At 40.8% G+C, this 26,021-nt stretch overlaps 1 protein-coding gene across 1 annotated transcript in view; it reads right to left on the reverse strand.

Moving 5' to 3' along the window:
* The window catches only part of LOC129699151 (low-density lipoprotein receptor-related protein 1-like), an 877,455-nt gene that overhangs the window by 243,051 nt on the left and 608,383 nt on the right, over nucleotides 1-26,021 (reverse strand). The window contains exons 47-48 of the mRNA XM_055638819.1: nucleotides 24,921-25,043; nucleotides 17,980-18,120 (exon numbers count right to left, since the gene is read on the reverse strand). Of these exons, the coding sequence (XP_055494794.1) occupies nucleotides 17,980-18,120; nucleotides 24,921-25,043 (264 nt within the window). The remainder of the gene's footprint in view (nucleotides 1-17,979; nucleotides 18,121-24,920; nucleotides 25,044-26,021) is intronic.

A 26,021-nucleotide genomic window follows, 5' to 3' on the forward strand; every position in this document is an offset into this window, starting at 1 on the left:
CCATACTAGCCCTCTGGAAACTAGTCCCTTTGGCCCACAACATCCATACTGGCACTCCAGAAAGCCCCCCCACCACTGGCCACCAATATTGGAATTGTTGGAGAGGTGGAATATTGCATTGGCGGACCAGCCCTCCGGTGTGAACATGGGACCCCCCAGCCCCGCATCACTCCATACGCCCCCGCCGATCGAAGTGGGACAGGCCCCGCGAGGATGTACGCCTCAAGCGACCAGGTTTGGTCGCGCTAGACGCATGCTATCGCATGATGGTGGGATAGGCCCTTTACAGCTCCATGACACACAGTAAATTTCCAATCATTTACTTCATCTACATTTCACACTGCCTTGGCAAAGTAGGCAACATAATCATCCCCGGTCATTCCATCTTCTCCCTGCTCCCTTCCAGCAGAAGGTACATAGGTTTGAAAGTGTGCATCCCCAGACTCAGGAACAGCTTCTTCCCCTCTGTTATCAGGCTTCTGAACGGTCCTTCATAAGCTAAGGCACTGTTCCATTCTACTGCTGCCTGCATACAGGCAGAAAATAAAGCAGGAAAAAAGGTTTTCAAGGGTCATTTACAAATGGAACAATGAGGCTGATGTGATCTTGCAGGACTGCTTTGACACAACCGACTAGCAGATGTTTGAGGATGCAGCAGAAGGCAACATCAACAAATACACAGACGCTGTCTTAGGCTACATAAGTAATTGCATCAATGATGTTGTTCCAAAAGCCACCATCTGCACTTACCCAAATCAGAAACCCTGGGCTGGATGGGAAATTCATGCTAAACTCAAAGCACGGACCACTGCCTTCAACTCAGGGGACCCCGACGACTACAAAGCAGCCAGATATGACCTACGGACGTCCATCAGGGAAGCCAAGAGAGACTATAAAAACAACGTGGAATCTAACTACTACAGCTCTGACCCCAGACGCATGTGGAGTGGGTTACACTGCATCATAGACTACAAAGGGAAAAACAGGAGCATTGTTCAGCCTTCCGCATCGCTCCTGGACGAGCTTAACACCTTTTACGCCCGGTTTGATGTAGACACCACAGCACCAACCATGAGCCCACAGGTGTGCAGGTGGACTACTACACTGACCGTACAAACGGCAGACGTGAGGCGGTCCTTAAAAAACCGCAAAGCTCCAGGGCCGGATGGTATTTCAGGGCGGGCTCTCAGGGCGTGCGCGGATCAACTGGCAGAGGTGTTCACCAACATCTTCAACCGCTCCCTGAGTCAGTCTCTGGTTCCCATCCCCTTCAAAGCGTCCACCATCGTTCCTGTTCCAAAGAAACCAGTAACCTCCTGTTTAAATGACTACCATCCTGTTGCACTGATATCAGTCATCACGAAGTGCTTCGAGTGAGTAGTCAAAACTCACATCTGCTCCTCTCTCCCTGACAAATAACCCTCTTCAGTTTGCGTATAGACCAAACAGGGCCATGGACGATACCATCACCATGGCAACACACACTGCGCTCACCCACCTGGACAAAGGGAATACATTTGTGAGAATGCTCTTCATTGACTACAGCCTGGCTGATTTCTGATCACTCACCATTGACTTTTATACTTAAAATTGAGGGAATGCCTAGTATAAAACCTTTTTGGAGGTTCAATGCACACATATTAAATAACCCGCAAGGTTATGAGTATATAAAAGAACAAACAAAACTTTTTTTCGAAAGAAATGACACACCGGGTATTTCTGCACCGCTATTATGGGAAACCTTCAAGGCATATATTCGCGGTGTCATAATCTCTTACCAAAGTTTTCAAAATAAGGAAAATAAAAGAGAACTTCAGCGGATAGAACAGAAAATAAAATTACTAGAACTGGACAATGCAACTGACCCAACCATAAATAAACATAATAAGATAACTTTATTGAAATATAAAGTCAATAGAATACTATCGGCTAGAGTAATAAGATTATTCCAAATTACAAAACAAGCACACTTCGAATTTGGGGATAAGCCACATAAACTACTTGCGAGGCTACTGAAGCAACGAGAAAAGGAAAAAACTATTACTAAAATTAAATCGGATAAGGGTGAGTTTCTAACATTGCCTAAGGATATTAATAAGAGGTTTGCCCAATTTTATCATAATTTATATACATCTAAAATAAAGACAGATGTAAGTAAAATTACACATTTTTTAGATAATTGTAAGCTCCCAAAATTGGATAGTTTAGAACAAGAGCAATTAGGAGCACGGATTACTAGTGAAGAAATAAAACAAATAATAAACTCACTGAAAAATGGGAAGACCCCAGGACCAGACGGTTTTAGTAATGAATTTTATAAAAGATTTCAGGAGTCAATCGTACCAAGTTTATTCAATTTATATATGCAGGCTTATACTGAAAATAAACTACCAGACACCCTAGCAGAAGCAACAATAATGCTTATACCAAAAAAAGATAAAGATTTAGATGAACCGGGTTCTTATAGAGCTATTTCACTTCTAAATACGGATCAGAAAATTTTAGCAAAGATTCTAGCTAGAAGGCTAAATAATTATATTAACAATTTAATAAATACGGATCAAACGGGATTTATACCCAAAAGACAATCATTTAATAATTTGAGAAGGCTTTTTAATATAATGTACTCTCATAATGAGGACAATGAAGATATTTCAGTTGTCACGTTGGATGCAGAGAAGGCATTTGATCAAGTAGAATGGCAGTATTTATACAAGGTACTCCAAAAATTTAATACGGGAGAGAATTTTATTAGATGGATTAAACTACTTTATGATAGACCTACGGCAAGAATATTAACTAACAATACGCTATCTCCAAAATTTTACTTATCAAGGGGTAATAGGCAAGGGTGTGCCTTATCACCATTGTGATTGTGTTTATAATTTGTTTGGTTGTTTTGTTGTTTGTCTTTTGCACAAAAGTCCGCGAGCATTGCCACTTTCATTTCACTGCACATCTCGTATGTGTATGTGACAAATAAACTTGACTTGACTTGACTTGCTATTTGCCCTTATGATAGAACCGCTGGCCGAAAGGATTAGAAATCACCCGAATATTCACGGATATAACAGCAAGGACTCAAAGAATAAAATTTCATTATATGCTGGTGATATCCTTTTATATATTACTAATACACAAACGAGTATACCCACCTTATTAACACTAATTGAGGAATTTGGCTCTTTTTCAGGATATAGAATAAATTGGAATAAAAGCGAAATTATGTCTTTAAAACCACAGGATTCGAGACACTTATTAAAATTCCCCTTCAAAATTGCAACAGAAAAATTCAAGTATCTGGGTATTCAAATTACAAGAAGACACAAATCATTATTTAGTGCCAATTTTATACCACTATTAAATAAACTGAATGATACGATTAAATTTTGGAAAACGCTTCTGCTCTCATTGATAGGTAGAATTAACGCTATAAAAATGACTTTCTTACCACAATTAATATATTTGTTTCAAGCGATCCCAATATATATTCCAAAATATTTTTTCAAAAAACTAGATTCCACTATCACTAATTTTATATGGGACTACAGAACACATAGAATTCAACGAAAGCATCTGTGCAAATCTAAAGAAGTTGGGGGTTTATCATTACCTAACTTTATGTATTACTACTGGGCAGTGCATATTAAGAACATAATGTTAAAGAGGGAACTGCAGATGCTGGAGAATCGAAGGTTACACAGAAAAGCTGGAGAAACTCAGCGGGTGCAGCAGCATCTATGGAGCATAGATGAGAGCATAGATTTCCTCCTTTTCCCTTTCTTGTCCCCACCCACCCCCACCCCTGATCAGTCTGAAGAAGGGTTTCGGCCCGAAACGTTGCCTATTTCCTTCGCTCCATAGATGCTGCTGCACCCGCTGAGTTTCTCCAGCTTTTCTGTGTAACCTTAAGAACATAATGTACTGGCTGGATAGTTCCACTCAGCAGTTGGAGTGGATAAGAATGGAGAAAGAGGAGTGCTATCCGCACGATATAGGAACGATCCTGCTCTCACCGATAAAATTGAATGGTATAATATATAAGAAGAACCCAATTATTCACAATATAATAAGAATTTGGAAACAAATAAAAGTATCCTTGAAATTAAATAATTTATCAGTACTAACCCCGCTATTGAACAACCCCGCATTCAAACCTTCTCTCATCGACAACACATATCAACAAAGGGATAGACTGGAGATTAGGAAAGTAGGGGATATGTATGAAGTGGGCAAACTGTTATCATTTCAACAATTAAAATTAAAATTTAAATTGAAGGATAATCAATATTTTAAATATATACAGGTATGTGACTTTATGAAGAAATATACACATAGATTTCAAACCATATTTTTAGATCCTTTAGAAGAAGCAATGGATATTAAGGCTGATTCACAAAAAATAATATCATACTTTTATAATAATATATTAAATAGAGAATCACCCTCAACAGAAGCATTAAGGGAAGATTGGGAACATGAGCTAATGATAAAGATCTCGAAGGATAGATGGGAAAAGTATTTGATGAATACACATAACTGTTCTATTAATGCAAGACATAATTTAATTCAATTCAAATTATTACATAGACTATATTATTCAAAAACGAGGTTGAATAAATTTTATCCAAACGTCTCTCCCAGATGCGATAAATGTTTGTTTCAAAACGCTAATATAACACATTCATTTGTAGGATGTACAAAGTTGAATAAATTTTGGAGTGATATATTTGATATATTTACAAAGCTTTTCAAGTCAAGAATAGAACCCAAAACGGAATGGATTATATTTGGAATAATAGGAGAAGATACCAATTTAAATAAAGATCAAAATGTTTTTTTTAATTATGGGTTAATAATTGGAAAGAAACTGATACTTAAATTTTGGAAAAATACAACCATACCAACTGTTAAAATGTGGATTGGGAATATGATGGACATAGCACGCCTTGAAGAAATGAGACTCCGACTAATAGATAAATATTACCAATTCTTAAGGAGTTGGTCTCCTTTCATCGACTTTTTGGAATCATGTGATGCAGCGGTACCATAAAGATTGCTGATTTCAGTTCATGACGCGGATAGATCTACATCTCCGAATACAGATTTGAAAAATTCTCTTTTAAGGGGCCTTCTCTTCTATTTCTACTTTCCACTTTCTCTCTTCCTTTTTTATTTTTTATATACACACTTCACGTTTTTCTACTCTCTACCATCTATTTTTCCACTTTTTCCTCTTTCTACTGTTTTCTTTTTCTTGTCTTGCTTACTTCCTTCTCATAACATAAAACTAGAGGTTGTACATAGAATGGATTACGGTATTACATAGTTGGCACCTAAAATTAGGTTCCACTGTACTGTTTTGTGCTGTATTAACTTGGCATTCAACACCATCATTCCCTCAAAACTCATCCCCAAGCTCCTTGATCTTGGACTGGAAACCTCCATCTGTGGCTGGATATTCGACTTCTTGATGGGCAGGTCCCAGGTGGTGAGAATTGGCACCTCTTCCTCACCGATCCTCAACACAGGCGCACCACAGGACTGTGTGCTCAGTCCTCTCCTGTACTCCCTGTTCATGCACAACTGTACTGCCAAGCACAGCTCAAACATCATCCCAAAGTTTGCTGACCGCAAAACAATCCTGGGCCTCATCACAGACAACAATGAGACGGCCTACAGAGAGGGGGTAAAGGCACTAAACAGCTGGTGCCAGGAAAATAACCTCTCTCTTAATGTCAGCAAAACTAAAGAGATGATCATGGATTACAGGAGACAGCAGGGCAGTGGACACCTCCCCATCCACATCGGTGATGCTGAGGTTGAAAGGGTCAGCAGCTTCAAGTTCCTCGGTGCGCACAACACTGGGGACCTCTCCTGGACACTGCACACGGACACAATAACAAAGAAAGCCCGCCAGCGGCTCTTTTTCCTGAGAAGACTGAGGAAGTTTGGCATGAATGCTAGCATTCTCTCAAACTTCCACAAACTGCTGACAGGCTGCATCACAGTCTGGTATGGGAACTGTTCTACCCACAGCCACAAATCACTACAGAGAGTAGTGAAGGCGGCACAGCACATCACTGGCAACTATTTCCCAGCCATTAAGGACATTTTCCACCGGCGGTGCCTGCGGAAGGCACACAGTATCATCAAGAACCACAGCCACCCAGCACGCAGACTGTTCTCTTTGTACCGTCAGGCAGACGATATAGGAGCTTGGCTGCAAGTACCACCAGACTTAAGAACAGTTTTTACCATCAGGCCATCAGGCTTCTGAACCCAATTTAATCTTATTTTATCCTTGTAATATTACTGCTGAGGTGACCCGTTCTCTTGTCAAACACCTTTCATTGTACCGTTAACCCTGTGTTAACCTACAAATGACAAATAAAACTGGATTGATTGATTGAATTGATTGAAACATTAGACTTTGTCTATAGAACTGACGCAGTACAATACCGAGAACTATATTCTGCACTTGTGTCTTTGCTTTTGCTTTTCCTCATGTACGTTTGACTTGATTGTATCTATTTATGGTATGTGTGAGCTATTTGTACTGCATGCAGAATAGAGCATAACATAAAGCGGAAGAAGAGTCCTGACCCAAAATATTGTCTATCCTCCGGAGATATTGTTTGACCCGATGAGTTACTCCAGGATTTTGTGTTTTACTGTTTGTAATAACCATTTGTGATGATGAATAACAAAGTAAAAAACCATGATCACATTCAGATTTGAACAAAAAGTAACATTATGCTTTATATGTGTCTAGCAAAAGTCATTGAGTGTCCAGCTAATTGGTCATCACATTCAATGAGATATCCATAATTGTATCCTCTTCAATCTTGTGTGTCGTTAAACAAATTATGTTGAGCTATGCAACTTAAACAAGCTGCATTAATGGTATTGCTACAAGAGCAGTTAGAAGCTGGGTATTTTTGGTGAATGACGCCACTGCTGATTCTCCTAATAGTTCAAACACACCATGATGAGACTTAATATTCCTCAATTGCCTGCAAAATGTCTGACCTTTACTAATCAGAAAGACTAAAACTAGAAGCATACCAAATCATAAGGGTCTCAGCCTGAAACGTTGCACATTCCTTCTCTCCAGAGATGCTGCCTCACGCGCTGAGTTCCTACAGCATTGTGTGTCTACCTTCACCTCATAAGATATCAACTGTCCTGCATCATCTGACATAGACTGTTGAATCAAAATCGTGCTCCCCTCTCAAACAATTGAATTGAATTGAATTGAATTGAATTCCTTTATTGTCATTCAGACCTTACGGTCTGAATGAAATTTCGTGCCTGCAGTCATACATACAATCATACAATAATAAACAACACTAAGCACAAATTAACATCCACCACAGTGTGTCCTCCAAGCACCTCCTCACTGTGGTGGAGGCAAAAATCTTAGGGCTGCAGTCTCTTCCCTTCTCTTCTCCCTCTGTGCTGAGGCGATTCCCCACCGGGCGATGGTACAAACAGTCCCGCGGCTCACCGAACCCCGCAAACGGGCCGGCTCAAACACCGCGGCCCGGGGTGGTCGAAGCTGCCGCCCTCCAGTCCAGCGGACGCAGCCGCTGGCCCGCGGCTGAACCCCGGACTCAGGTCATAGCCGCCAGAACGCCGTCCCAGCCACCGGAGCACCGTTCCAGCCCCGAGCCAGATCGCCCTCACGTAAGTGCCGTTCCTCACTCGAGCTGGGCCGCTCCGACGGGAGTGACGTTCCTCCCTCGAGCTGGGCCGCTCTGACGGGAGCGCCATTCCACCCTCGGGATGGGCCGCTCCGACGGGAGCGCCACAGCCCCTCACGGGAGAGTCTTAGCCCCTCGTCAGGCCGCCCTCACGGGAGTGTCACAGCCCCTCACGGGAGCGCCGTTCCAGCCCCGAGCTGGGCCGCCCTCACGGGAGCGAGCCCAGGGTGAGTCCTGACTGGCTCTGCCTCCAGAGTCTCGAGGTCGCCAGCTCCGCCATTAGGCCTCAGCACAGACGGAGGCGGAGAAGGGGGATACGACGAAAAAGTCGCATTCCCCCGAAGGGAGAGACATCAAGCCCCTTTTCAACCCCCCACCTCCCCCCCCACATAAACACAACCTAAAAAACAAAAACTAGACAAAACGAAAAAAAAACCAACACAAAAAAGTAAAGACAAATGGACTGCAGGCGAGCCGCAGCCATTCATCAGCCCTGCTACTTCCGAATGCGATGAAGCAGTTCAACAATATCCTCTCTGGGCCATTTGCGGATGGGAAATAAATCCACAGATGGAATCACAAAATAATTTGGTTGTTCATATTATGAATTGATGTAAATCCAGCTGGAAACAAAATGCTTACTGTAGTGTTACAAGTTCAATGTCATGCAGAATAATCTTGTAGATGTACGGAGACCATTGCCCTCCATTTTTGAAATAAAACAATAACCTAATATGGATAAAATTGAAAACACAGAAGAATCAAGTCAAGAAATCTAAACCAGAAGACTTGCTTTAGCTATCTTTGGTAACCTACAGGTGCCTCAATAACCATGGATTACAAGAATTAAAACTATCTCATAACTTTTGCCCTATTTTGAACATTTTTAATCAATATTTCACCATGTATACTTGCATAAACTAGTTTACTCTCGAATAGTAAAAAAAAATTATCACAATGTGGATTTTATCAAAGAATAAAATGCAATCAATTTTAGAGAATTACAATTGATCCAAGGGTATAAAATTTACACACAATATGCCTGAATCATTTTCAGTTTCTGTTGCTGACATGGGAGGCATATTGATGGCCCATAAACCTGAAAGCTTTGGGATCAAGTGATTTCAAATCAACACCTGAAATTCCCACAGCAGTTTAAAAAATAATCCATAATGAAATTTAAGTAGTAACTGAGCCACTGTAATTAGCCCCACTGCGAGACATTCCAAAGGAGGGTGTAGTACAAATCTCCAGGCTGGTTGAATAGAAAACTAACCTCCACCGAAGCCTGACTCCTTCTCTATCTTGAAATTACTTTATTAAAAAAAGTTACGACTGCTTGTAAGGATTTGTCTTTCCTCACCTCCTAGTTTTGTTCACATGATTTTTACCCTGGGCTCTCCTCATCAATGCAATATCATGACTAAGTCAAAGTCTATGCATTACAAACATAAGGAGTGCCCTGTTGAGTCAGGCAGCTATGCCTTGTATGCAGCTTTAAATTCTTCCCCAAATTAAATGTTAGCCTCGTAAATTTGATAAATGAGTGTTTTAATATTTTATAGTGAGGCAAACTTAATTTTAAAATGTTACAAAATAGAAACTTAGAAACATAGAAAATAGGTGGAGTAGGCCATTCAGCCCCTTGAGCCAGCACTACCATTCCCTACATCTATCTATCTATCTATCTATCTATCTATCTATCTATCTATCTATCTATCTATCTATCTATCTATCTATCTACTATTTTTTATTATATACAAGTCTGTGGCTGCCGTCTGCCTGCCGGCCGGCTTTCTGCCTTTGATTCGTTGCTACGCCAACACCAGATGCAGAATCGCCGAGATTTTTCCCATTTTGGTAAAAATTTCACTTTTCATTCCAAGTATCCACTCCTGATTAAATTTTGTTGTGGTTATGTACACATTTTAAAATAAAATCCTTCTCCCCCCCCCCCCCCCCCCCCCCAATGTAAAAAAAAACCCGTCTTCTCACCCATAGAATGTTGGTGAACGTTCAATCGTGTGATGTCACAATGTCCAATGCTCACAATGTCCAATCGGAAATGGATCCATTTACATATGCCTTTGCAGCAACCCCAGCACTAGCCCCAGCCCCTCCCCCCCACCCCCGCAGCCTGTGTCGAAGTGCGTCATCACGTGTGTGGGAATAGAGAAAGAGGATTGGCGGTGATAGGGAATGGGAAACAGATGGACCGTCCCTACCCCTCCCCCTTCCACTCTCCCTCCCCACTATTTCCCCTCTCTCCCCCCACCCCTCTCCCCCCTCCCTCCCCTACCCCACCCCTCCCCCACACCTCTCTCCCCCTCCCCATCCCTCTCTCCCCCTCCCCATCCCACTCTTCCCATCTTCTCACCCCTCTCCTCACCCCACTCCCCCCCCCCCCTTCTCCCCCCCCCTCCCTCTCTCCCCCCCCCCCTACCCTCTCCCCCTTCCCTCCCCCACCCCCATCACTCTCTCCCCCACTCCCCTTCCCCTCTCCCACCCCCTTTTCCTCTCTCTCCCCAAACCTCTTCCCCCCCCTCTCCACTACACTACACCCTTACCCCCCTCCCTCCCTCTTACCCCCATCTCCCTCCTCCCCTCCCTCCCCTCCCCCACCCCCTCTCTCCCCCTCCCCATCCCTCTCTCCCCCTCCCCCCCCTCTCCCCTCCCTCCCTCTCCAACCCCATCCCTCTCCCCCCTTCCCTCCCCCACCCCTTCCCCCTCTCCCCCCACCCCCTTCCCCGTCCCCACTCTTCCCCCCCCTCCCCCGCACCTCTCCTCCCCCTCCCCTCTCTCCTCCCCTCCCCCACCACCTCTCTCCCTCCCCTCTCCCTCACCTCACCCCTCCCCCCTCCCATCCCTCTCATCCACCCCCTTCCTTCTCTACCCCCCCCCCCCTTCCCTTCTCTCCCCTTGCCCCTACCCCCCTGTCCCTCTTCCACCACTCCCCCTATCCCTCCCCACTCTTCCACTTCTCTCCCTTACCCCACCCACCCCTCCCCCCCCCCCCCCTCTCTCTCCCACTCCTCCCCTCCCTCCCCCTCTCCCTCCCCTCTCTCCCCCCCCACCCCCTCTGTCCCTATTCCACCTCTCCCCCCCCCCACCCCTCTCCCCCTTCCCCCCCCCACTCTCCCACTTCTCTCCCCCCTCCCCCCCCTACCCTCTCTCTCTCCACACTCTACCCCCCTCTCCCCACCCCTCTCCCCCTCCCATCCCACTCTTCCCCGCCCCCTACCACTCTTCCCCTCCATCCACACTCTCCCCCACTCTCTCCCCTTCCCCCTCTCCCTCCTCTCCCCTCCCCCCTCCCTCCTCCCTCTCTCCCTCCCCCTCTCCCCCCTCTCTCCCCCCTACCTGTCCCTCTTCTCTCTCTCCATTCCCTCTCTCCCCCCTCTCCATCTCCCTCTCTCCTCACCCATTCCCTCCCACCCCTATGTAAAATGTAAATTATGTTGTGTCTTGGGTCTATTTGTTTGTAATGTATGGCTGCAGAAACGGCATTTCATTTGGACCTCAAGGGGTCCAAACGACAATTAAATTGACTCTTGACTCTCTATATCTGGAAAGCGTCCTTTCATCTCACATATTGTCGATTTGAATATATATATCTCTTACAATCTTTGTTGTGTTTTTCAGGTCTTTCCGTTTTTCATGACACTAATTTGAGGGGATGTCTATGATTCAATAAGGAAAAAATAAACCACTGTGTGTGGACAATTAAGGAAATGCAGAAATGTAGCCCAAGAACTGTATTGTGCACTTCGTATGTTCCATTTTGCTGTTACTCTAACTTTTAAACGTTAGAGTTACAGCGCAGAAAAAGGCCCTTTGGCCCACCGAGTCCGTGCCGACCAGCAATTCTTACCAAAGCCAATTAACCTACAAACCTGCACATCTTTGGAGTATGGGAATACTCCTTGGAGTCTTTGAATAAACCTATTGCTTTGGAGTATGGGAAGAAACATGGAGAAAACCCACGTGGTCACAGGGAGGATGTACACACTCTGTACAGACAGCATCCATGGTCAGGATCGAATCCGGGTCTCTGGCCCTGTAAGGCAGCAACTATAGCGCTGCGCCACTGTGCCGCACTTGAGTTTAATTCGATTATATTTTTGTATAGCATTATATAATTTGATTGCATAGCATGAAACACAACACTTTTCTATCTACCTCGGTACACAGGAAGCTGACATATGTCGCTCGATTTTTCTAAGAGTTCTTTATTTTGACTTATGACCGTCAATTAATTGAGTACTTAAATTCAAGGTAGACACAAATAGCTGGGGTAACTCAACGGGTCTGGCAGCATCTCTGGAGAATAGGAATAGGTGTGTTTTGGGTCAAGACCCCTCTCTTCGGTTTAAGCCAGCATCTGCAGTTCTTTCCTACACAGAGAACTTAAATCTTTTTTTATGGGTACTCTCTTATAATTTATTATACACTATTAGAAAGAAAAAATAACAAGCCTGAACATTATTAAATGAAAGCAAGGAAAGCAGCTGAAGATGGAGAAAATAAAAATTAGAAGGTACTTAAATTGCAATTTATGGTGACAGGAGAGGCAACATTACAGAAAAATCAACACAGGAGGCGCAATAAAACAGTACGGGAATTGCAGCTATGTGTTGTGATTCCTGCTGTTTCCAATTCACATGATGAACATTTTGGCTTGTTTAAAGCAGGCATTAATGACAATGCATGAATACATGTAATGGATACCACTTAGTCACACTGAAATTAAGTCGGTACTGCATAAGTTATTTTGTGCACAATAGTGATTGAGTGATCAAAAAAAATAAACAAAAGTATTGAAATATTCTGATCAAGTCACACAAATGTGATTTACTCCACTGTGGCACTGTTCAATTTCAACAGACAAGCTATAGTTTCACTATTTTACTTCTGCCTCATTGATGAAAAGAAAAATATGTATTGTTCCACAATCTTGGAGAAAACCAAAGCACTTTCCATCCAATTAAGTACATATAAAACAAAGTTACTGCTATATTCAGAGAAGCACAGCATTTTTACATGGCTAGGTCCAAAAAAAAATCATAAAAATATAATAAAGGCCAGATAATTGACCAAAATATAAGATTAGCTTTTCATTTCAACATTGATTACTGGACTCTGAGAATCAAGAATTGGACCATACAGGATTTAAACTTTGACCTGATCGTGGTCAGTTAATCCAGTTGTGACCAAGGCTAATGGTGAAAAAGCACACTGAAGAGGCTTCTCAGGAAAACCAATTATTAGAAGGAACCTTGGATGATGAAAGATGTTGCAGATTTAGTCAGAAAGATAAAACAAGGTCATGTAAGGTTTAGAAAGATGAAATCAGACAGATCCCTTGATGAATAGAACAGAAACAGGAAGAACCCTAAATGTGATGAGGGAGGGCTACATGGGGCCATGAAATGCCCTTGTTGAGTTGGATTAAGGAAAAATTGAATGCATTTTATAAATACATTAAAAACAAGATGGTAGTTAGGGGAAGTGTAGCACTGCGCAAGGACAAAGGAGGGAATTTGTACCTGCTGCCAAAGGGAATGTGTGAGATAATAAATTAATACTTTGCATAGGTATTCACCAAGAATGAGGAAATGGAGGAAAGTGAATTCAGGAAAGGGTACCTGATATTCTTGGGCATCATGATATTAAATGGGAGGAGGTGTTGGGGCTCTTGGAGAACATGGAGATGGTTAGGGCCTTCAGACCAGTTTATCAAGAGAACTAAGAGAGGGGCTTTATTAGTGATATTTATTAGTGATAGTCAACATGGCTTTGTGCAGGGAAATCAAGAGTTACAAACTTGAGGAAGTGGCAAAGATGATTGATGAGAGTAGGGTAATGAATGTTGTACTATGTCGACTTCAGTAAAAGATTCACCAAGATCCTTCATGGTAGGCCAATTCAGAAGATTGATGCCCCTGTCCCACTTAGGAAACCTGAACGGAAACCTCTGGAGACTTTGCGCCCCACCCAAGGCGCAATAAAACAGTACGGGAATTGCAGCTATGTGTTGTGATTCCTGCTGTTTCCAATTCACATGATGAACATTTTGGCTTGTTTAAAGCAGGCATTAATGACAATGCATGAATACATGTAATGGATACCACTTAGTCACACTGAAATTAAGTCGGTACTGCATAAGTTATTTTGTGCACAATAGTGATTGAGTGATCAAAAAAAATAAACAAAAGTATTGAAATATTCTGATCAAGTCACACAAATGTGATTTACTCCACTGTGGCGCTATTCAATTTCAACAGACAAGCTATAGTTCCACTATTTTACTTCTGCCTCGTTGATGAAAAGAAAAATATGTATTTTTCCACAATCTTGGAGAAAACCAAAGCACTTTCCATCCAATTAAGTAGCAGTAAAACAAAGTTACTGCTATATTCAGAGAAGCACAGCATTTTTACATGGCTAGGTCAAAAAAAAATCATAAAAATATAATAAAGGCCAGATAATTGACCAAAATATAAGATTAGCTTTTCATTTCAACATTGATTTCAGGACTCTGAGAATCAAGAATTGGACCATACAGGATTTAAACTTTGACCTGGTCGTGGTCAGTTAATCCAGTTGTTACCAAGGCTAATGGTGAAAAAGCACACTGAAGAGACTTCTCAGGAAAACCAATTATTAGAAGGAACCTTGGATGATGAAAGATGTTGCAGATTTAGTCAGAAAGATAAAACAAGGTTATGTAAGGTTTAGAAAGATGAAATCAGACAGATCCCTTGATGAATAGAACAGAAACAGGAAGAACCCTAAATGTGATGAGGGGGGGCTACATGGGGCCATGAAATGTCCTTGTTGAGTTGGATTAAGGAAAAATTGAATGCATTTTATAAATACATTAAAAACAAGATGGTAGTTAGGGGAAGTGTAGCACGGCTCAAGGACAAAGGAGGGAATTTGTACCTGCTGCCAAAGGGAATGTGTGAGATAATAAATTAATACTTTGCATAGGTATTCACCAAGAATGAGGAAATGGAGGAAAGTGAATTCAGGAAAGGGTACCTGATATTCTTGGGCATCATGATATTAAATGGGAGGAGGTGTTGGGGCTCTTGGAGAACATGGAGATGGTTAGGGCCTTCAGACCAGTTTATCAAGAGAACTAAGAGAGGGGCTTTATTAGTGATATTTATTAGTGATTGTCAACATGGCTTTGTGCAGGGAAATCAAGAGTTACAAACTTGAAGAAGTTGCAAAGATGATTGATGAGAGTAGGGTAATGAATGTTGTACTATGTCGACTTCAGTAAAAGATTCACCAAGATCCTTCATGGTAGGCCAATTCAGAAGATTGATGCCCCTGTCCCACTTAGGAAACCTGAACGGAAACCTCTGGAGACTTTGCGCCCCACCCAAGGTTTCCCTGCGGTTCCCGGAGGTTCCCGGAGGTTTTTGTCAGTCTCCCTAATGGTCGAAAGTGGTTTCCGCTTCTTCCATGTTTTGCCGATTATTTCAAAGAATTCAAAACCGGCTGCGACTAAAAATAGGTTGCCGTTTAAAAAATCGGTAATTTTTTAGTCGAAGCCGGTTGCGATGCTAGTTGAAGGTGGTTGCTGGAGGTTGCAGGTAGTGAAAGGTCTTACCTTCTAGTGGTCTTACCTTCCACTACCTGCAACCTCCGGCAACCACCTGCAACTTCCGGCAACCACCTTCATGTAGCATCACAACCGGCTCCTACTAAACAATTACCGATTTTTAAAACGGCAACCTATTTTTAGTCGCAGCTGGTTTTGAATTTTTTGAAATAATCGCTGGAACATAGAAGAAGCGGAAACCACTTTCAACCATTAGGGAGACTGACAAAAACCTCCGGGAACCGCACGGAAACCTTGGGTGGGGCGCAAAGTCTCCAGAGGTTTTCGTACAGGTTTCCTAAGTGGGACAGGGGCATAAGGCACATGGGATCCACTGAGATTTGGTAAATTGGATTCAAAATTGGCTTGGCATGTAATATAGAGGGTAGTGGTGAAGGGGTATTATTTGAAGTCGAGGTCTGGAAGCAGCAGTGTCCCACAAGGATCAGTGTTGGATCGGTCATTTGTGATTTTTATAAATGTTGGGCAAATATTGAACTAAGTACGTTTGCCGAAAATATCCAATTATAATGGTATCTAAAATCTCCATCAAAGCCTGGCTTATGGTGGAAATGTTGCCTTCAAATTAAAAAGAGAATAGGAAAGAAAGGGAAAGAAATTCAACAACACACACAAATTAGAAGCAGTAGTAAGCCACACAGCTCCTCAACTTCATTCCAGATTCAACACTGCACTCGTGACTACCTCAGTAATCTTTCACCTCCTTATCTATAAAATACCTATTTACTTTTGCCTTATATGTATTCCAGTTTCTGCCTCAGCTGCCCTTTGAAGAAGCGAGTTCAAATAATTCATGATCATTTGAAATAAATTAAACACCTTAATTCTAACTTAAATAAGAGAGATAACCTGGCAGCCGTGGAAAGTCTTTTACTAAATTATATCGAAAGCTAATGGAGATGGATTTGTTGGTCTTAAGTTAGATTTCTGAGGTAGATTCATAACTGAGTCATGACCGTGTTTGCTGTTACCATTGAATCGTCTCGATTGATACTTTAATCAACTGAAAATAATCAATTGATCGGCCAGTATTTGCGATCACATTAGTTGATTGATAGTTCACCTGTTGCTTTCTTTGTGTTTATAAATTTAATTAAACCTCCTGTATCACGGTTCATTACCTGAGGGAAATGGTGGGTGACCATCCCTTGGTTTCTACCAAGGCTGATGTATAACCCATCATATGAAGGCATACTTTAATAGCGAGTCAGAATAGCTATTTATCTTTCTATTTCATCTCACCTATCAGTTATCTCATACACAATTGATATTTGAAATCCGTCATGGAAGGATCTGAGAGCATGAACACAGTCACATTTTGTGGATAAATATTCTGACTAGTCTAAGCTGCTCTGACTGAGAGACCTTGATACAACACAGGTTTATGAGTTGAGGCAGTAACAACAATGTAGTCCTTGGCAGTGTGGGCAACAGTTTGAAAAACCTGATCCTATTCCTTTTCTTAAAATTTCAGCCTAACAAAGAATGTGGACAGGAAATAGGAAATTACATTCAGATTAAACAAAAAACTGAAATTAAATAAACAAATAAATTGTGAACTAAATAATTTAGCTAACATGACTGTCTAGAATGGTGTGCTTGGCAATTCAAATGTGATCACTTATGAAGGGTCTGTTAATCGCAAACAAAACAAAATGTAGGCGTCATCTTTAGATATTATTGGAGAGCCGGTACAACTATATTATTCACCTTCGATGCCAGCACCTCAAGGCACTGACAAATGACACAAATGCTGTCTCTGAAAAATCCTCCAAATACATGGCATGATGAGTGAACCGATGTCAGTGACCTATCTCTCAAGCCACTGCACTGAGGCCTTGGTTACAATCAAGTCAAAGTGCAGGAGTTCCAATCAAACATGGAAATCCAAAGCTTTTTACCACACAATTAACTTGCTTTTGATCTGACACCAACATCCGTGAAGTTGCTGAGCTCATTCACTAATGTGTCTGGAAACATTCAAACTTGCTTTCATTTGAATATATAACACAATAAGCCTTAATTTACTGTTAGGCAATCTTGCCAACAGTTAATATTCTACTTTACAAATGTGGTGTCACATTAATTTAGAACTTATTTATCATGGGACTTTAATTTTTTTTTAAACTTTTTTTCTTGATCTCCTCAGAGGCCCACCAAGCCTATTTTTCTTTCACAGTTTAGTTTTCAGTTGTGTTTTCTTTTTATGATGTTAGAATCAATGAAACATCAAGTTTAGATTTCCTTTTAGATGCTACACCTTCCAGGTAGAATTCTCCATTCTAATTAATAGAAGAAACACGTATTTCCTACTCTCTCTAAATATGTCAGACTTTAAGGCTCAACCATGATGTTGGAAATAAATTCTAAAACATTCCTACATAATGCCTGTGATCTGTGTAATGAATGTTAAGTTCATCCATTGGTGCATACAAAATCCAGACCAGTACAAACTGAGGCAGAATTAGTATTTAACATAATTATCATAACATTCATAGTTCAACTGTGACTTTATGTTGAATATGTTATGCAGTGTGATACATATAAATTTATGCATATATACAATTCAGTCAATTGATGGATTACTCAGCAGTCACTGATCATGAACCATAAACACAGAATTAGAAAGTACTCCACCTGTTCCTGAGCACTTGGGATTTTTGGGTGCTTCGTCTGAATGGTCAAGACAGTCAAAATCTCCATCACATTCCCAGTCTGCATCCGAAAGGCATCTTCCATCGGCACAACGAAACTCATATGACTCGCAGGTTTTGTATTCTAAAAATTCACCATCACACAAAAATTATCATCCATTACTGCAACTGAAGTAACGTTTTCTCTTAGGCTTTAATTGTAATAAATATCATTTGAAAAATCTTACATGTTGTGCCCATGATTTGCCACCTCATCACTTTTCCAGTGGAGCTGGGTTAGATGAGTATGGGTGGGGACAATGTTTAGAGGAATGGATTGTGACATGTTCCGTCATATCTCTGCTTTCTGTCCACTCTACTCTATACCTGAGAAACTAAATAGATTGGGTAAGAGCTTTGCAGAACACCTCATTTCAGTCCATAAGGGCTTTCCCGACCTGCTATTCACCTGTCATTTTAATTCTCTACCACACATTCATTCTGACTTTTCTGTTTTTGGTTGCTTCATAGAACATGGAACAGTGTAACACAGTGTAGCTTTCTTAAACAGGCTATTCATCCATAACATCCATGCTGTCAATTTCAACAAATCTTGTCTGCCTGCATATGATCCGATCCCACTATTCCATGTGCCTATCCAAAAGCCTCTATATACACCATTATCTTATCAGTTACCACCTGCAGCCCTGCAGTGTGTTCCAGGCACCCACCAACCTCTGCATAAAAAGCTTGCCCAGCACATCTCCTTTAAACTTTCCCTCTCTCTCCTTAAAGCAATGCCTTGTAATATTTGACATTACCACACTAAGAAAAAGGCTCTGAATATCTACCCTATCTACAGTATGTCTTTCATAATTGGATATACTTCTATGTTTCCCTTCAGCCCCTAATGCTCCAGAGAAAACAATTCAAGTTTGTTTAACCTCTCCTTGTAGCCAATACCTTCTAATCTAGGCGACATTCTGGCAAGCCTCTTTTGCGCCCTCTCCAAAGCCTTCACATTTTTCCTATAATTAAGCAACCAAAACTCCACAGAATAATCCAGATGCAGCCGAAGCAAAGCCCGATAAAACTAGATCATGATTTCCTGACTCTTAAGTCAATGCCCCGACCAATGAAGGCAAGCATACGATACAGCTACTTCATCACTCTATCTTTTTATGTTGCCGCTTTCAAGGAGCTGTAGACTTGGACCCTAAGATCCCTCTGTGCAGAACCTTTTTGTGGCTGGGTCTTGATTTTGTCATACCATTGGGACATTCATCAAGGCCTGGTTTCTGATTGGGGTTTTCATCTCGCACTACCTGGTCCAGCAAGTTCAGTCTTTGAGGATTCAGCAGGGGAAGCGAGGAATGTGGGTGGCTCATCTATCTCAGAGAAACTTGAGCCACTGCATCAATTACAAAGCTTTTCTTCTCTCTTTCTATTACTTTATCAACAAATTCATTAAGTTCATTCAAGCATGGAATCCATTCCAACAGCTCTTTATATTTTCAGCTCCACGATGTTTTCCTATTTCAGGTCCTATGAGTCAGAAAGAAGAACAATTTCCTTCCTCATGGATTCTGAGGTGACATCAAGATGAAATATAATTGAATACTACCAGAAGGCATATTTACTGGACAAACTTGTTTGGAAAGTCCCATTGTGGAAAAAAAGTACAAAAACGTATAATTTCCTTGCTAAAATAAGTATAAATGAATAGTTATAGAGTCATAGTGATAGAGTGTGGAAACAGGCCATTCGGCCCAACTTGCCCATACCAGCCAACATGTTCCCGCAGCACTAGTTCCAACTGCCTGCGCCTGGTCCATATCCAAACCTGTCCTATCCATGTACCTGTCTAATGAATCTTAAACGTTGGGATAGTCTTAGCCTCAACTACATCTTCTGGCAGCTTGTTCCATACACCCGCCACCCTTTGTGTGAAAAGTTACCCCTTAGATTCCTATTAAATCTTTTCCCATTCACCTTGGACCTATGTTCTCTGGTCCTCGATTCCCCTACTCTGGGCAAGAGATTCTGGGCATCAACCCGATCGATTCCTCTCATGATTTTATACACCTCTATAAGATCACCCCTCATCCTGCACTCCAAGGAATAGATGCCTAGCCTACTCAACCACTCCCTATAACTCAGACCCTCTGGTCCTCATCCTCATAAATTTTATCTGATGCCTTTCAAGCCTGACAATATCTTTCCTATAATGTGGAGCCAAGAACTGAACACAATATTCTAAACACGGTCTCACCAACTTCTTATACAACTGCAATATGACCCACAGCCATCAGGCTATTAAACTCGCCATCAAACAGATTCTGAACTGTAACAGCCTATTGCACTTTATCTGCTTATTTATGTGTATATTGAACTGAACTGTTCTGTATTTTTGCTTACAATATTCTGTTGTGCTGCAGCAAGCAAGAATGTCATTGTCCTATCTTGGACACATGACAATAAACTCTCTTGACTTGACTTGACTTGACTACTCAATACTCTGACTGATGAAGGCCAATGTGCCAAAAACCTTTTGGACCACATTATCTACCTGCGGCTCGACCTTCAAGGAACCATGCGCCTGCACTCCCAGATCCCTCTGGTCTACAACATTCCCCAGACGCCTACCATTCACTGTATTGGTCCTGCCCTTGTTAAACTTGCTAATGTTTCCTTGTAGGTTCTCATCCTAATCATTGATGTAGATGACAAACAGTAATGGGCCCAGCAACAAATCATGAGGCACACACTAGTCACAGTCGCCCAGTCCGAAAAGCAACCTTCCACCATCACCCTCTGTTTCCTTCCATGAAGCCAATTTGTTATCCATTCAGCTATCACTCCTTGGATCCCATGCAATCTAACCTTCCAGAGCAGCCTACCATGTGGAACCTTGTCGAATGCCTTTCTGAAATGGATGGATACAACATCTACAGCGCTGCCCTCATTCACCTTTTTGGTCACGACTTCAAAAAACTCAATCAGATTTGTGAGACATGGCCTCCCACATATAAAACCATGCTGACTATCACTAATCAGCTCTTGCCTATCTAAATGCCTGTATAACCTATCTCTCAGAATACTCTCTAGTAACTTTCCCAACTACAAATGTTAAGCTCACCGGCCTATAGTTCCCAGCAGTTTCCCTGCAGCCCTTCTTGAATAGAGGCACAACATTTGCCACCATCCAATCTTCTGGCACCTCTCCTATATTTAAGCACAACTCGTAAATTTCAACCAGGGCTCCCGCAATTTCCTCTCTAGTTTCCCACAATGTCCTTGTTCAAGATGGACTCTTATACATCGGCGAGATCAAACGCAGACTGGACAATCATTTGGCAGAACACCTTCACTGAGCTTGCGTGAACCAACCTGATCTCATGGTTGCTGGACACTTTAATTCTCCTTCCCATTCTTACACATATCTTTCTGTCCTCGGTCACCTCCATTGTCAGAGTGAGGCTAAACGCAAATTGGAGGAACAGCATGTCATATTTTGCTTGGGCAGCTTACAGCCCAGTGGTATGAATATTGATTTCTCTCACTCAGGTAGCCCTGGTGTTCCCTCTATTTCTCTATCCCTCCTCCACCCAAGTCACACTAGCTTCTCATTTTCACCTCACAAACAACTTACAATGGCCTGATTCCTTTATCATTGTTATTTATTTGCATATCTTTCATTCACTGTTCTTTATCTCTTGACATCACTGTATATTTCTCATTTCCTTAATTCCTAACCAGACTGAAGAAGGGTCCCTCTGAGTTCCTCCAGCATTTTGTGTCCTACTTGGCTGATGTTCCTTTCCCCTCAAATAACCTGCTCCAGTCAACTTGAGCGAGACCTTTTCTCATGCCCTCAAAGTTAGCCTTACCCCAGTTGAGCATTTTAACACCTGGGCCCTCTCTGTCCCTATCCAAAAATATATCTTAAACCTAATCAAACTGTGGTCACTGGTCCCAAAAGACTCTGCCACCAACACTTCATTAACTTGTCCTTCCCAATTTCCCAATATTAGATCTAGTGTTGCCCTCTCACATGTGGGGGCCCTCTGTATACTGCTTGAGAAAATTCTCCTGAACACGTTTTAGGAATTGCACACCATTTAAACCCTTCACACTATGATATTCCCAGTCAAAATTGGGAAAGTTAAAATGCCCTACTACAACAACCTTATTTTAACCTGCAGCAATCTGCAATCTCCTGGCCTATTTGTTCTTCTAAATCCCATTGACTATTCAGGGGTCTATAGTACACACCCAACAAGGAGATCATCCCTTTCATGTTCCTAAGCTCAAATTACTGTTATAAGTATTTAATGTTCTATTTTCTGTGAATTTTAATATAATGAAAAGGAATATTAATATATTAATGAACAGCAGGATCTAGGAATAACTGTGCATAGTTCCCTGAAGGTGGAACCTCATGTAGATAGGGTGGTAAAGAAAGCTTTTGGTGTGCTGGCCTTTATAAATCAGAGCATTGAGTATTGAAGTTGGGATGTAATGTTAAAATTGTACAAGGCATTGGTGAGGCCAATTCTGGAGTATGGTGTACAATTTTAGTCGGCAAATTATAAGAAAGATGTCAACAAAATAGAGAGAGTACAGAGGAGACTTACTAGAATGTTGCCTGGGTTTCAGCAACTAAGTTACAGAGAAAGGTTGAACAAGTTAGGTCTTTATTCTTTGGAGCGCAGAAGGTTAAGGGGGGACTTGATAGAGGTCTTTAAAATGATGAGAGGGATAGACAGAGTTGACGTGGATAAGCTTTTTCCATTGAGAGTATGGAAGATTCAAACAAGAGGACATGATTTGAGAATTAAGGGACAGAAGTTTTGGGGTAACATGAGGGGGAACTTCTTTACTCAGAGGGTGGTAGCTGTGTGGAATGAGCTTCCAGTGGAAGGTGGTGGAGGCAGGTTTGATTTTATCATTTCAAAATAAATTGGATAGGTATATGGACGGGAAAGGAATGGAGGGTTATGGTCTGAGTGCAGGTGGACTAGGTGAGAGTAAGTGTTTGGCACGGACTAGAAGGACAGAGATGGCCTGTTTCCATGCTGTAATGGTTATATGGTTATATTCAAATATTACAAATTCATATGAATGCAAATGAAAGTAAAATTGCTGGAAACACGTAGTAAAGTCCAGTATCATCTGAGGAAAGGGAAACAGAGGTAATGGTTCACGTGGAACACCCTTCATTGGAAGTGTATAGAGTGAAAACACTTGATGGGGGGTGGGGGAGGAGAGAGGGCAATGATGGTTACTGCAAAGAAATATCCCATGAAACGCATTTTGTTTCATTTAAATGTTTAAATATTGGATATTATTTACTTCAGACTATTTGACCTGATTTCCCAAAGCAGTTAAGAGTCTTGCAAAATGTAAAGAATTGTAAATTTATGTCTGTTATCCTGTCAACATACATGTTTTAACGCAATGAACGTGATTGATATCTTTGACCTTTGAGCTCTGGTATTTAATAGAAATTTTACTTCAGACAATTAAACCACAGTGTAATTTGTCATTGGCCTTTCTGATAATCATCCATCAGGTTCTCAAGACCAGAAATGATAATGTTTCTCCCACACATTTTATATTCCCTCAGATAAAACATGTAGCAAACACACGAGTTTAAGAAACTGGCATGTTAGTAAAATCCCTGTTCTTTCTAAACTCCGAAGGCTGACTGTGTTATATTATTGCGATAATGACAAAAAGTACTGATCTTTGTACTCATTTGCTAAATTTTGCATTAGTGAAGACGTGGAATTTTTTTTTCATTTTAATTAAAATTTGAAGCTGTTATTGAAATATTTGATTTGTGCTTTGTAAAGAAAACTCTAAGCAAAGGGAACCGTCAAACATGCAGCCTGTACAGTATATATTTTTCAGATGTAGATGTGCCCCATCAAATTAAACTTTTCCGTGTTCTTCTGAGAAAAAATAAACACTGTATTTTGCGTGTTTTCCTTCAATCAGGGCAAGCAAAATCAACCTAAAATGAACATAATCATTGACCAATATTTGAAATTTGCAAATGTCTCAGATAACATTTTAAATTTTAGTTACTTAAATAATTTGCTTTCTGAGACAACATATTTTTATGTTTATAACTGGATTACTGGATTACTTTAAGAAAATATTACTTTAAGGAATCATATTTTCCCATGTGCCTCATTTTCTTCACTATTTTACCATTAGAAACAAGGCATTGTTTTTAGAAACCAAAAATGTATAGCTGAACATTGTTTTACTTCTGTTTTAACTTTTAAAACGTCAATGATGTGTCAGAGAACTTGGGAGTAATTGTCATCAGTGGTTGATTATTTTTCAATTAGTATTGTGTGGAAAAGGTTTACATTTAAGAGATATTTTATAGCTAATTTTAACATTGACTCCACTTTCATTAAACCGAATGTTTACACTAATGGCATGAGGATGGAGATATTGAAAGGATCAGAATGATTTAGTGAACGGGGAAGATCAAGAGTTACTGTAGGTCTGCGGAAATGAGAGGAAAAATGCCATCTAAAAAAAGAAAAACATTCATCAATGCATATTCTAGCATGAAATTAATACATTTTCAATCATTTCCTCTCACTAGAAATTCATACATTATGGCCTTTGTTGGGTGGGCTGCCATTTAAATGCTGACATTCATGTGTAAGAATGTTTAAACCAATCAACATTATGACATATATTCTTAATTTGGGCTTCCAATCCAATCAGCTGTTTAAGTAAAATAATATTAATATTTGTATGAACAAAAGGGATGCTATAGATAGTAAACCTGATTTCAATAGATCATGGAAATACAGCAACCCTGATTATATTATGTAATGCCAATATTGATACGAGTTAAACACACCAGTTAAAAATAATTACTCTCATATTTTGATATGAAGAATATTTTATACCTACCACACTCTGGATGTTCATCGGATCCATCCCCACAATCATCATCATGATCACACACAAAATATTGTGGAACACACAATGTGTTCTTACACCTGAAGGCTTTGTTATCGCATGTGCTGTTATGCGCTAGAATAAGGAGAAACACTGGATGAAATTGAAATTGATAAGTGTATGTAATGGTTATTACACAAGTTGAAGATTTTAGTGGTAGGGCCCCATTACTGAAATCAATAGTTTTGTTTTCAAATGCAGTCATCATAATCACACGATTTCATCCAGAAGAAAAATAATTAATCATGATTTATATTATGACTGAATATATTTTAAACATGTCAGCTCACAAATATGAAAAAATAATCTTGCCACATGGCAGAAAATCCCTCAGAAATAGTGTATTACATCAATATTATTGGCCCTTGTCACAGTCCAGAGTTAATTACAGTGAAGCTTCAGATCAGCAGAAATTTCATATCACATACTCGTGCAATTTTGTGGAAACATAGTATTGTTGGAGATGTTATTTTACTGTTGAGATGACAAGCCAATTCCCCAACCTTACCATAACACTTTCATGTAATCTATGTAAAGGGCCAGTTCAGAAAATGTTGTGGAAATATTGTCACAGTACCAGGCACTAGTACCACATTTTCTAAAATTGCTTCAAGGCTCTGTCGTTTCATAACATCTATTCAAGAACCTCAATGCTTGATTCCATGAAAGAATAATATTATCATTCATGTAATAAACTACTGCTAGCTCATGAAATTCTCTGCTAGACTTAATTTCTTGTGCATGTGCTTGGTTTGTGAAACTTTTAACGTACTTTGAATTGGGTACAGAGGCAAACTGGATAGAAGTATTTAATCAATATTAGACAAGATGGAAAATATTCAACTTACTGATGGGGAACATTACAAAACTGCTGAGAATTCAGGACCCATCTGATTTTAAACGTCATTGATTTCCATTGCTTCTACAAAGTGCAAATAACACACTACAGAACATTTACACCTAGGTAGCTAGTTATAAATCTACTCCATGGATTGAAAATCCTTAACCCAAACAAAGCCTGAAATGTCCGCCCAATACAGTATCTTCAAATTG

Source organism: Leucoraja erinacea, chromosome 7 (genome assembly GCF_028641065.1).
Source record: "Leucoraja erinacea ecotype New England chromosome 7, Leri_hhj_1, whole genome shotgun sequence".
NCBI classification, from domain to species: domain Eukaryota; kingdom Metazoa; phylum Chordata; class Chondrichthyes; order Rajiformes; family Rajidae; genus Leucoraja; species Leucoraja erinaceus.